Here is a 14020-nt window from a genome sequence, read left to right as displayed (position 1 = left end):
GTACTCTTAGAACACATATTAACTATTAATTTTGAAAAAAAAATTATGAAAAATTGTCAAAATAATAAATTATTTTTTTATTTTTTCATAAAAAATTTCTTAAAATAATTTATTAATATACTCCTAACGTGTCCCAAGGGCACACGCTAGATCATAGACAGCTTTTTTCACACTCATAACGAAACGATTGCAGAGGATAAATACCTTTCACCACCTCCAAATTCAACTTCTCATTTTCTCCGTCACCAATAAAATATAAATAGCCTTCATCATCAAACACCCTCTGTCTGTTTCTCTGAGAATCTCAATTCTATCTCAGCCACCTGTTGCGGCGGAGATGGAGCAGCAACTGACCTCCGGAGCCAGCAACCGAATAATCCCAATTCTGAGAGCTTTGAGGACCTCTCTCATTTTCGTTTACACAGTCCTCCTCTCTCTCCTCCTCCTCCGCTGCCGCCTCTCTCCTTCTCAATATTCAAGCAAGCGCAGGAGGGAAGAGGAGGACACCTTGAGAAGGAGAGCCTTGGCCGAAGATTTGGACGTTTCTTTTGGCAATGACCACCGGCTCCGATGCTCCAACTCCTTGTTCTTTGGCCCTAGTTCCTATGCCGTCTTCTGCCGCTCCTGGGTTCCGGTCTCCGGTGACTTAAAGTAAGGCTTTTCTTCTTTTTTTTTTTTTTTTTTTTGAAATGGTATCTGTTTGGTTTAAAGTCTGGGTTTTTATTTGTTTGGAATTGGGAGATTGAAAATTGAAACCAACCCATGAAGCAAAAATTTGGGCTTTTTTATGTTTATGAAGTGTGTTTTTGTAGTTTTTGGTATTTGGATTATGCGCTATGAAGAGATATGAAGTAAGCTTTTTCACTTTTATTTCTTCTTTTGAAATGGGTCTGTTTGGTTATGGAGAAAAATGATGAATGATGGAAAAGAAGCTTAAACAAAAGCTAGGATTTTTATTTGTTTGGAATTGGGATATTGAAAATTGAAACGAACCCATGAACCAAAGAATTGGACTTTTTGTGTCTATGAAGTGTTTTTGTAGTGTTTGGTGTTAATTATGAGCTTTTGATATCAATTTGAAGAGATATATTGTCCTGTGGAAGCTAATCTGCAAGATGTGCAGGTCGCTTACTTGTATTCTAGATTTTCTAGTGTGTTCCTAATAAAATTCTGGCACACCAGGAGACACACTAGACGAAAGGATTAGAGGACTCTGGTTTTGGTTCCCACTCATCTTTAGCATGTACAGTTTTTACTGTTTTTACTTTGTACATTACTTGTTGTGGCCTTTATTCTGCTCTGCTGCTCTTTCTCTACTTTTATTTTAAGAACTCGTGGTTTGTAATTTCAGGGGCATCTTGCTTATCATACATGGGCTTAATGAGCACGGGTAATTTTGGTTTTCTCTAACCCTTTTGTAATTTTTGTCATCCATGCTATAACATATATTGTTAACTAATGGAGTATTATGATGAGTCTCTAATTGATGTTCATTTTCAGTGGAAGATATGCAAATTTTGCTAGGCAACTAACATCCAGCAATTTTGGGGTCTATGCAATGGACTGGATAGGTACCAACAATTGTACTACTTTTACTTGTTTAATTGTAAAATGACAATGCTGTGCATGCAACTACTATGCCAAGAGTAAAAGACAGGTTTTGTATCATTACTGGTACTTAAGAGGAATAATAAATTTTGAAACTGTTCCAAATATTTGGGTATCATATTAAATAATTCCTTTTTGTCATCATTTGAAATGAAAAGTATTCTGGATTATGTACAGGATAATTCAAAAGATATTAAGAAGTGCCATCATAGAATTTTATATCATAAATTTGGAGGAACAATCTCTATCTCTCTCCCTCCCTTTTTGAGATCATGCTATTATAGGCATCATGTACAAGTCCACTTTTTATGTTGATCATCAGTTTTCAATTTCTTGTTATTCTCATTACCATATCTTTTTCTTTTTCGTTTAAGATGATTAATTAAGAGTTCTTAGGTGATGAGTTTTTCATTTATTTTTCTATAGGTCACGGTGGGAGCGATGGATTGCATGGGTATGTACCTTCATTGGACCATGTTGTTGCAGACACTGTAAGTTGTAATTCTTACAAATTTTGTAGATCCATTTACATTCAATCCAAGGATACAAAAACGTTTTGTTACAACCATTTGGTTTCGTTGTTCGAGTCCCAGAGATTGGCTTTCTATGGACCATCAGCGTAGTTAAAAAGTGTGCTTAGGCACACTTAAAAGCTTAAAGCCCCAAAGTCTAAGCACTTTTCATACTTAAACCAAAGTGAAGCTCATCTTCTTTGGTGTTTTTTGAAGAAACACAAAGCACACCTAGGCTCGCTAATTTAAATATCATTAAAATTATTCATTCGATCTTGAAGGAAATGACACGAAGCATTGATTTGTTATTGGGACACTATTCTTAAAGCATTGTACTACATAAACAATTTTTGGTTTACATATCTTAAGACACGAGCAAGGATGATTTCTCCTATTCCTGTGCTTTTTGGTCTTTCCCTTTTGATTGAATCCTATACTTATATTTTGATTATAGCTATTACAATTATGTATTTTTATAAAGCACAGGAGAATTATATGAAATGTTTAAGTTTAAACTTTATGTGAAAGTCATATTGTCCATTGATTATTGTCTTCAAATTTACCATATAAAATTTAAGAAATTGAAATAACTTGTGTAAAATTTGAACTGACAAACTTTTTGCAGTTGCATTATCCATTTGAGCTAATAGGCAAATAAATTACTATTTTAAGTTTATTAACTTTCTCTATTATTTGTTACGAATCTTTTTAGTAAAGGTTATTAACTTATTATACATAATGTTTGAACAATGTGACGATGGGCTCTAGTTTAAATTGCATTGCCTTTCCTTGTAAGGGTAAGGTGAAACTGTGAAAGGCAATGTCATGGTTCAAGACACACCAGTTGCGCGTGTAACTTAACAATAAGGTGCATGCCTGGACTTTGTGCTTTGTGCCTAGGCTTTAAGAGGCCCTTGAGCTTAGTTGCCCTTAGCACTTTCATGAATGCTGTTTACCACTCTATCTAGGGCAGCCATACTTTCTGTTAACACATGGAATTATATCTTTTCCAAGTTTATCAACCCGTGTAGTTCAGTTCTTTCCATGTCAGCACAATCAGCTTGATTCATGTCAATAGTCAATACCACCCTCCACTGCCATCTTCACTGATTGGGAGACCATAACAAATCAAAATTTGAAACATTACTTTACCTTGTCTGTCTTGTTCTTGAAACATTCATCATTTGATGTTCTTCATACATTCTAGGATAGTGATCTATGTTTTCTCTTTCAACAGGGTGCATTCCTTGAAAAGATCAAGTCAGAGAACTCTGGAATACCATGCTTTCTTTTTGGTCATTCCACTGGGGGTGCTGTGGTTTTGAAGGTAAGGTGTAAACAGACACTAATCCACGCTACTTTGTCTTTTATGAACTTCTAACCTGATAATTTGCACCTCTTGCATAGGCTGCTTCATACACTCACATTGAAGAAATGCTGGAGGGAGTTATATTGACCTCACCAGCTTTGCGTGTGAAGCCAGCACATCCAATTGTTGGGGTATGTTTTTTCTGGTTCACAGCTTGCACATAATCTGATATTCTAAATAATGCATTGAGTTGAATGCCAGAAAATACCAACTTATCTGTGTTTTGGCAATGAACTTTGAGAAAGTAACTTGTTCTTAATTATTGAATAAATTTTTATCATGGATTCCTTGCTGGTTCTTTACATATGAAAATTTGTCCAATTATGCAGGCTATGGCTCCTATTTTTTCTGTGGTTGCTCCCAAGTTCCAATTTAAGGGTGCAAACAAAAGGGGCATTCCAGTTTCTAGGGATCCTGCAGCAATGTTGGCAAAGTATTCTGATCCATTGGTATATACAGGACCTATACGGGTGAGAACAGGCTATGAGATCTTGCGTATTTCTTCTTATTTAATGAGGAGCTTTAGGTCAGTGACTGTCCCATTCTTTGTCCTTCACGGAACTGCTGATAAAGTCACAGATCCTCTAGCCTCGCAGGATCTGTACAATGAGGCAGCTTCCAAGTTCAAAGAGATAAAGCTTTATGATGGCTTCTTGCATGACCTTCTCTTTGAGCCTGAACGTGAAGAGATTGGACAGGATATTATTAACTGGATGGAAAAGAGATTAAGTGCTAGCCTTGGAAATGTTGATTATATCTGGTAAAACAGAGTGCTGCACTTGCACGCCCCCGCACACAGAGAGACAAGTGTAGTATCCGAATAGGTTGTATTAGATTGTTGATTTATCAATACATATGTATCGGGTGGTTGTATCACAATCCAACTTGTATTAAATAGTATGAAAACTTATTATATAGTAGTTCATTCTCATTTTTATGCATTTTTAGTACTTAATTTGATTGGTAGATTCATTAACAGTCTTGATGCTGAACAATGTTTCTGCGATGTTTTTTTATTTTTACTTTACAAATTTAGTTCAAAATATTCTCAAATAGATGTCGTAAGAACATGATCAGTGCCACTCATAATGCCACAGATCCTTTGCAAGAATATTCTTCTTAGTAGGCAGAGTTTTTATAGTTTTGTCCAAAAAAACACCCGAAAGAAACGAGATATACCATATACCGAGGTAGAAATTGGTAGAATTTACTGAGCTAAAGAATCCCAGATTGAAAACACCCATTGGTGATGGATTGTGGAGATATAATGGTGTCTATAGCAACGCCGAAGTTTAAACAGCGGCAACAAAAGAGGGACAAAAAGTTTATCTTGATAAGAAGTTCCATAACTTGTTAGAAACTACTTCTTGTTTGAGTTGCAGAACGGAAGTCCATCTTTATCTAACAAGTTATTGTTGGTTGTTTTCTAGTTATGATGCTACTCCAGACTTTAACGAGTCCAACAGCCCTGGAATTATGTCTTGTCATAAAATCTGAGGGGCGTTCGTTCCCTAAAAATTAACAATAGAGTAAATTACTGCTGGTGTATAGATTATAAACGCTGGAGGTTGATGATTGACGAAGACGGAAGTGGTGAGAAAGTCTACATGTTGATGGTTGATAAAGAAGGAAGTGCTGAGAAAATCTACTTACACAACAAATTTGACAAAAATTTATATTTGATGATGTAGCAAATCATTCGTAAGTAAAAACAGTAATGTTACTAGTGGGCTCACATAAAAATCAATAAAAACTTATCAACTCAACAAATGTGAAAAATTTTGTCAAATTTTTTGTGCATATAAAATTTCTCGAAAGTGGTTGTAATTATCAAACCTTGGGGATGGGAATGTGCGAGCTTTGCGAGGATTTCTTGTCTTTTATATTGCAGCAAGTTGTGATTTCCAATCTAGTTAGAGCATTCCCATCCCATTATGCAAAATTGCAAAATGCAATTTGCATAAGAATGTAGCAAGCAAATATAAAATAAAACCCCCAACATCAACTTATGCATCATTGTTGGAAACAATATACAATGCTACTATAGCATCCATGTATCAATTTTATTGTTTTTTTTTTTTAATCTCTCTCTCATCAATGTGTCCTTGATGTTGTTGTCGTTGGGTCATTGTCATCATTGACATTGCTTATTGAGACCAGGGATGGCCATATCCAATGGGTATTGAATGCCCTACTCGAAAGTGGTTGTAATTATCAAGTCTTGGGGATGCCAAGGACTTCTTGTCTTTTATATTGCTGCAACTTGTGATTTCCAATCTAGTTAGAGCATTCCTATTCCATTATGCAAAATGCGATTTGCATAACAATGTAGCAAGCAGATATAAAATAAAACCCCTAACATCAGCTTATGCATCATTGTTGGAAACAATATACAATGCTACTATAGCATCCATGTATCAATTTTATTGTTTATTTTTTAATGTCTCGTGTTCCTTGATGTTGTTGTCATTGGATCATTGTCGTCATCACGTTGCTTATTAAGACCAAGGATGGCTATATCCAATGGGTAATGGATACCCTACCCAACCAAATCCAAAACTTCTAGGTATTACCCAATAAGTCATGGATAAAGCTAATTGGGTTGAGTGTTACCGGAACTTGAATTTTATCAGGTTGGGTTGAGGTATTACCCAAATCTGACCCATTAAATTAAATTTATAAATAAATAACCTGAGCATGTGCAATTATGATGTTATATATAATTTTTTAAAAATATTTATTAAGGTGACTTTGTGTGATTTTATGAAATTTATAATGGCTGACTTGATTAAATAAAATATATTGAATACTCAATAGTGACTTATTCAAGTTTTTTATTGTGATTTCCAATCTAGTTAGAGCATTCCTATTCCATTATGCAAAATGCGATTTGCATAACAATGTAGCAAGCAGATATAAAATAAAACCCCTAACATCAGCTTATGCATCATTGTTGGAAACAATATACAATGCTACTATAGCATCCATGTATCAATTTTATTGTTTATTTTTTAATGTCTCGTGTTCCTTGATGTTGTTGTCATTGGATCATTGTCGTCATCACGTTGCTTATTAAGACCAAGGATGGCTATATCCAATGGGTAATGGATACCCTACCCAACCAAATCCAAAACTTCTAGGTATTACCCAATAAGTCATGGATAAAGCTAATTGGGTTGAGTGTTACCGGAACTTGAATTTTATCAGGTTGGGTTGAGGTATTACCCAAATCTGACCCATTAAATTAAATTTATAAATAAATAACCTGAGCATGTGCAATTATGATGTTATATATAATTTTTTAAAAATATTTATTAAGGTGACTTTGTGTGATTTTATGAAATTTATAATGGCTGACTTGATTAAATAAAATATATTGAATACTCAATAGTGACTTATTCAAGTTTTTTCTTTTTTTCTTTTTTTATAGCATTATGAACAAATTAGTTAATGACAAAAAATTATTCTAAAACAAAAAGACAAATAATAAATAAATAAACATTAGCCATGTTACCAATATAGACTATTTACTATCAACTGGTTCTCATAGCATTATGACCATTAAAATGATTTTCAAATGCTACAAACCGTATATTAATATTTCCTTATTATACATTTTGTTTTCAAACGAATCCTTAATTTGGAAATTGATATTTATACTACATATATTACCATATTACCAAGATTAACAAGTCAACTATCAAATTTATATTCAAAGTCATTACCGTGTGAAGACTAAACATTCAATGTTGCTAAAAACTATTTCCTCAAAAAAAATTTGCTAAAAACCAATGTGATTTTAAAGAGTAAAGCTAAAGTTACAAACTATTTTACAACATTTTTACAAATTGTTAATGTGTTTAACTTCTTATTGGTTTTCATCCAAATCCACTATCAGCATCACTTTTTCATTTACTAATAACCATTGTTATTAATACCGTTTCGGACCCCGTTTCGGTTTGTCCAGTGGAATGGAATATTTCGGTACCGGCCGATTTCGGCGTACCGTTTCAGGGTGTTTCGGGGTTCTTAAAAAATAATTTATATATATCCTTGTTGAACATAAAATTATCAATTCTAATAAATAAATAACTAAATATCAAATAATACAAATCATTTAGTCTTAACTCTTAAGTCTTAAACATCAATATAATCACACAATAAGAAAATTTACAAGACAATAACTAAATATAAAAAAATACAAGATTTACTCCTCCTCCTCATCATCATCCATGAGAGAATGATCAAATTCATTATCAAAAGAACTCCCAAGAACTACCAACACCCATTGGACCTTTACTCTTTTTTTTTTTTTTTTTTTTTTTTCTTTTTTAATAATAGGCCAAATCCGGTACCGGCCGGAATTTGCATCTCGGCCGGAATTGGCCGGAATGGCCGGAATGGACCGGAATGACCCGGAATTTGACCCGAGGTGGAATGTGAGTATTCCGGTACCGGTTTGCATACCGGTACGAAAAATTCCGGCCGTTCCGGCCGGAACGGAACGAAATCAATAACTATGCTAATAACCACTCACTACATTAGTAATTTATAAAAAAAATTTGTATCACTAGCATTACTTGATTTTAATTTACCATAACTATTGAAAACTGTGACTTATTTAGGTAGGAAACAATTAAAAGGCTAAAAATGAGGAAGGGAATTCTCATTTAAAAGGGTACCTTATGTGTGGGTCAACGTTAAGTAATAGACTAATAGCAATTGGATATCAAGCAATAAATAAGATTTGATTTGAATTTGAAAAATGTAAGACTAATGACTAATGTCAACATAAAATAAATGGTTAATCAATGTTTTAAACAAATAAGGAAACTTTAATGGCTTATAAGTACAATGAACTTGTTGTCTTTAGACAATATTTGCCCTATATAAGAGTTGTTAATGGGTTATTATAAATTGGTCCCTATGATACAACCAAGCAAAATTAATGTAAAAGTGGAATGTTCATTTATTATTTATGAAGGTTAATTCTTCTCCCCAAGTTTTAGCAATACAAAAAGGATATCATTACCACTTTTCCTCTCTACTCTCTAAGGTAAGGTAGAAAGTTTTCAAATAAATTCAAATATTTTCAGAAAATTCTTTTCCAGTTTTCTTTATATTAGCTTTTATTATATAAATTACGTCAATTCAATTGTACAATATCAAGGAAAATTTTTATAAGGGAAATTTGCTAATAAGAAAAAAAATTCTTATATTTAACAGTGCAATTAAATATCATGGAATTGGTTATTAAATACCTCATAAAGTTCATGGGCAATTAAATCTCTTTTGACATATATAATCCCATGACACTAGGAGTTACCTTTATAGAGTTATAGAATATTGTATATATCTCACTATGTATTACACATGAATTATAGATTAGAAAAATATAGAATTTTTCCTCTTTTGTCGATTTTCTTCATACAAATCCCATTTAAATAGATTAAAAATCTTGGAATGAATTTCTCAACATAAGAGGTTCATTCTTCCTCAAAAAAAACATAAGAGGTTTATTGGGAGAAAATATTAGGTCCATAAAGAGGATTGCTAACGTGGTTCTTCCAACTAATAAGATGATGTCATTTATGCAAATGTGTGAGTAAACTTCCTAATCAGCACAAAGAATAAAAAATAAAAGATTGTCAGGTGATGTCATATTTGCATAAATAACAACTTTTTTATTGGTTGGGAGATTAGAGAAGACCACAAGTCACCACATGCAGTCCTCTTGGTGGATCTAATAATTTATCGTTTAGTGAATATTGCTTGGGAATGACAAAGCAAATTGTTGTACATATGGAAGCAATAAATCTTATGGCTTTCATTCAAGGGAAAAAGAAATGGAGGCTTTAGTCCAACACTATAATTTAGCATATAACTATTAAAATATTGGCAATATAGATTTTTTTTCCCCCTTTTTTTCAATTTAAAATTCTATCACTAAAATAAAAAATAAAAATAAAAAACTCGGAATTCGAGTTTGGGTTAGATTTGGTTATCCATGGGTAAAAGAGCCGAGTAACAAACAAATATGGGTATTAATCGGGTAAGTGGATCGAATATTCATGAGTAAAATTATTGGATCAGGTTTGGGTATACCCGACCCATACCGGATCTATGCTCATCTCTAATTGAGACCACGAAGGTCGTCGTGGCTAGGTGAGTCATTGATAGTAGGTTTGGTTTTGAATTTTAGTGGCTGGGTTTGGTGTTGTAGGTTTGGTATTGGTCATTTAGCCCATTGGGTTTTGATTTTTTTTTAAAAAAAATTATCATGTGGGACCCACATTGTTTCAACTTTCAATCCCTAACTTGCCTTGAGAGGGGTGAAAGTTTGTGACAAGCAAAAAAGGGTTTTATAACATTTAAGTGAGACCCACTAACTCATTGTTTGGTTAGGAAAAAACAAAAAAGTATAGTTTAGTTGGGAAAGAATATTTGTTTTTGAACAAAGTGTAGCTACAAAATTTGTTATAGTTTAATGTTACAACTTTACTCAATAAAATAAACATTATTATATATTTTGAAAATCTAACCTTTAAATTACATATTTTTTACATTTTTAATATACATGTCAAATTTTGTGTCAATCGAATATTATTTACTATATGATTTATAAGCTCATATTTTATGCATAATTTTAAATTACAAAAACTTACAATTTAAAAAATATATTGATGACATAGTTATTAATCTTTAATTTTTTAGAAATTTTGTAAGCATGGAGGATAGAAGAAGAAGATGTAATCCATTGGTGGATTTGTTAAAATTCACCTCCAATAGAAAGATATTAAGTAAAGTTATAACTTAAAGTTACAATCAATTTTGTAACTGAACTTTGCTATTTTAAATGACTAGTTTAGTCACAATTAAGCTTTTTTATAAGCTCATGTCAACCCATTATATATATGTCTGACATATACAATAAATACTCAACTAATTCAATAACAATGCATCATGAATATAGTCAATAATGAATATTCAACTTAAGAGATGAACACAAATAAGGTTTCATACATAAACACTACAAATACATCATGAAAATAGTTAATAATCAATATTCAACTTATGGGATGAACACGACACAGTATAATAAGTTTTTTCATACAACACGTCAAATACATAAACACTGCAAATTTATTTCTTATCGTTGTTGATACAACCAGAAGGGAATTTGTACATCCAGCACATACATCGTCACTATCACAAGATACCTGAATCAGTATTTTGGCTTTTGAGAAAGGATCATATATATATATATATATGCTGAAGCATGACAAATTTATTCATCTAACAACAGTAGCAACACAAATATAGAGCATGCAGGGCCATATTTCACCTAGTAGATAGGAGGGCAACTTCCATTTTCTTTGCCATTGACTGGAGACCAGTCTCAATAGTATTAAGGAGAAAATCTTCATGTCTCAAACCTTCAATCGGATCACAGACGAAGGACCACTCACCCATTTTGCTATCATCGTTGGGCGACACTATGAGTTTCGCCACATAAAACTTCATGCCGATATTATTATCAATAACCTCATAGCTCAAACACCGTTTGATGGGATCAATCATCAGTAGTTTCTCTTTGGCCCACCTGGTCATCGTTTCCTCGTTGCCGTTGGATGAAGATGTTATTGTGGAAGCGCAGTACCGGACCAGGCCAGGCTGGCCGGGGATCCCATCTACTTGGTAACATGTATCAACATTAGTGAGCCATTTGTGTAGGTTGCAAAAGTCCTCCACGAGATGCCAGACTTCTTGTGCTGTTGGAGTCGCTAGTTCAACACAGGCTTTGCCTTCCCATTTTGTTTGTGTTACTGCTTCCCAGCCACATATATGCATGTGAGTGTGAGAGACAGTAGAGAAACAAAAAGAATGGATTATATATAGAGAATGTGGACATGAGATTTGTGGTTGTTGGTTATGACTTATGTGGGGGTGTTTTATTAAGAGCAAGGCTTAAGTATAGTACTTAGGTACTGTTTCTTAGATTCTTCTCTTAAAATTCTACCATATTGCTTTTTTCTCATTAATATAAGTGTATTTTTTAAGTTAAATAGTCACATGACAAAATCTTAAGAGAAAAATCTAAGAAACAACACATAAGGTACTGTATATAAGTTTTATCCTTTTATTAAGGGATAATAGTTTGCCTAAGGATGTAAAATAAGTAATCACAAATTACCAATTTCACCCACCTTATCATTGACTCCTACAAAGTCATTACATACCCTACCGGTTTTAATGTGCGATTCGGCTAGATTTTAATAATTCAACTGAATTTGTGAATTGTGTAAAATTACATTAACATGTCCGTCTCATTGACTTTTTTATTGTTTAATGTGTGATAATATAGTAATTTAAATAAGAGAAATCTAAAGAAAAAAAAATGGTAAATTGCAAATTGCACCCCTGAGTTTGGGGTGTAATTTCCTTATTATACATTTTATTTTCAAACAAATCATTAATTTGAAAATTGATATTATATACCATATATTACCAGATTAAAAAGTCAACTATCAAATTTATATTCAAAGTTGTTACTGTGTGAAAACTAAACATTCAAAGTTGCTAAAAACTATTTTCTTAAAAAAAAAAATTGCTAAAAATTAATGTAATTTTAAAGAGTAATGCTAATCATAAACTATTTTAAAAACTTTGCTAAAAACTATTTTTATAACATTTTTAAAAACGGTTTTGTNTTCGACTTCTTATTAGTTTTCATTTAGACCCACCATTAACATCACTTTTTCATTTACAAATAACTACTCACCACATCAACAGTTTGTAAAATTTTTTATAAAAAATATTTATTTAGGTAGAAAACAATTAAAAGGCTAAAAAAGAGGAGGGGGGATTCTCATTTAAAAGGGAACCTTATGTGTGGGCCAACTTTAAGTAATAGATTAATAGTAATCGGATATCAATTATCAAGTAATAAATAAGATTTAATTTAAACTTGAAAAATATAAAACTAATGATTAATGTCAACATAAAATAAATGGTTAATCAATGTTTTAAACAAATAAGGAAACTTTAATGGCTTATAAGTACGATGAAATTGTTGTTTGTAGACAATATTTGCCCTATATAAGAGTTGCTAACGAGTTAATATAAATTTGTCTCTATGATACAACTAAGCAAAAGTAATGTAAAAGTGGAAGGTTCATTTATTTATTTACGAAGGTTTATTCTTCTCCCTAAGTTTTAGCAATACAAAAAGGATATCATTACCGCTTCTCTTCTGTGCTCTCTAGGGTAAGGTAGAAAGTTTTCAAATAAATCCAAATATTTCCAGAAAATTCTATTCCAGTTTTCCTTATATAGCATTTATAATATAAATTACGTCAATTACATTGTACAATATTTAGGAAATTTTTTATAAGGAAAATTTTCTAATAAGGAAAAAAAAATTCTTATACATAACAGCGCAAATATCATGGAATTGGTTATTGAATACCTCACAAATGAGAAATTATCAGATCCACCAGGAGAACTGCCAAAGTGGTCATCCACTACAAAAAAATCGGCCTGTCCCAGCGTTTTTTTCCCGGCGCTTTTACAAAACGCCGTAATAGATAAGCCTATACCAGCGCTCAAAACCGGCGCTTTACAAAGCGCTGCAATATGAGGCCTATAGCGGCGTTTCTCAAAAACGCTGGTATAGGAAGCCCAAAAATGCTAGGATAGGGTTATTGATTTCCCTTATGGGAAAGACCTATCCCGGCGCTTTTAAAAGCGCTGGGACAGGTCCCTCCACTCCCTTATGGGAAAAGACCTGTCCCAGCGTTTTTAAAAGCGCTGGGACAGGCCTCTCTCCGTAAGGCAATAAAGGGCCCTGTCCCAGCGCTTTTAAAAGCGCTGGGACAGGTCCCTTCACTCCCTTATGGGAAAAGACCTGTCCCGGCGCTCTTGAAAGCGCTGGGATAGGTCCCTCCATTCCCTTATGGGAAAAGACCTGTCCCGGCGCTTTTGAAAGTGCTGGGACAGGCCTCTCTCCGTAAGGCAATAGAGGGACCTGTCCCAGCGCTTTTGAAAGCGCTGGGATAGGTCCCTCCATTCCCTTATGGGAAAAGACCTGTCCCGGCGCTTTCAAAAGCGCCAGGACAGGTCTCTCCATTCCTTTACAGAGAAAGAGCTATCCCAGCGCTTTTTGAAGCGCTGGAATAGGGTCAACCTATTCCAGCGCTCCAAAAGCGCTGGGATAGGTCACCTAGGAAAAGACCCTAAACCTAAAAAATGACCAAAATACCCCCAAAACCATAAAATTACCAAAATACCTTTGAAATCCAAAAAATGACCAAAATACCCCTTGAAACCTGGAAAATGACCAAAATACCCCCTGAAACCTAAAAAATGACCAAAATACCCACGAAACCTAAAAAATAGCCAAAATAACCCCGAAACCTAAAAATTGTGGAAAATAATCCCGAAACTTTAAAATGACCAAAATACCCCCCTATACCTAAAAAATGACTAGAATATTCCTGAAACAAAAAAAATGATCAAAATAAGGACTATA

The 14020-nt window shown here is 33.4% G+C and overlaps 2 protein-coding genes across 2 annotated transcripts; one reads left to right on the top strand and one right to left on the bottom strand.

Moving 5' to 3' along the window:
* The first annotated feature begins 231 nt into the window (after positions 1–231).
* LOC112012084 (uncharacterized) lies at positions 232–4430 on the top strand. Its single transcript, XM_065778531.1, has 7 exons — positions 232–651; positions 1352–1390; positions 1501–1571; positions 2035–2099; positions 3358–3447; positions 3528–3620; positions 3819–4430. Exons 1-7 carry the CDS (start codon positions 338–340, stop codon positions 4251–4253), a joined length of 1107 nt encoding a protein of 368 aa, XP_065634603.1. The 5' UTR covers positions 232–337; the 3' UTR covers positions 4254–4430.
* A 6400-nt stretch (positions 4431–10830) lies between these two features.
* Positions 10831–11340, bottom strand: LOC136069717 (lachrymatory-factor synthase-like). The gene has a single exon (XM_065778516.1). It carries the CDS (start codon positions 11338–11340, stop codon positions 10831–10833), a length of 510 nt encoding a protein of 169 aa, XP_065634588.1.
* Between the last annotated feature and the right edge of the window lie 2680 nt (positions 11341–14020).

Source organism: Quercus suber, unplaced genomic scaffold, assembly GCF_002906115.3.
Source record: "Quercus suber isolate HL8 unplaced genomic scaffold, Cork oak 2.0 scaffold_185, whole genome shotgun sequence".
In the NCBI taxonomy this organism is placed as follows: domain Eukaryota; kingdom Viridiplantae; phylum Streptophyta; class Magnoliopsida; order Fagales; family Fagaceae; genus Quercus; species Quercus suber.
The sequence above is the reverse complement of the archived record's forward strand: the minus strand, read 5'-3'. Positions and strand labels throughout refer to the sequence as shown.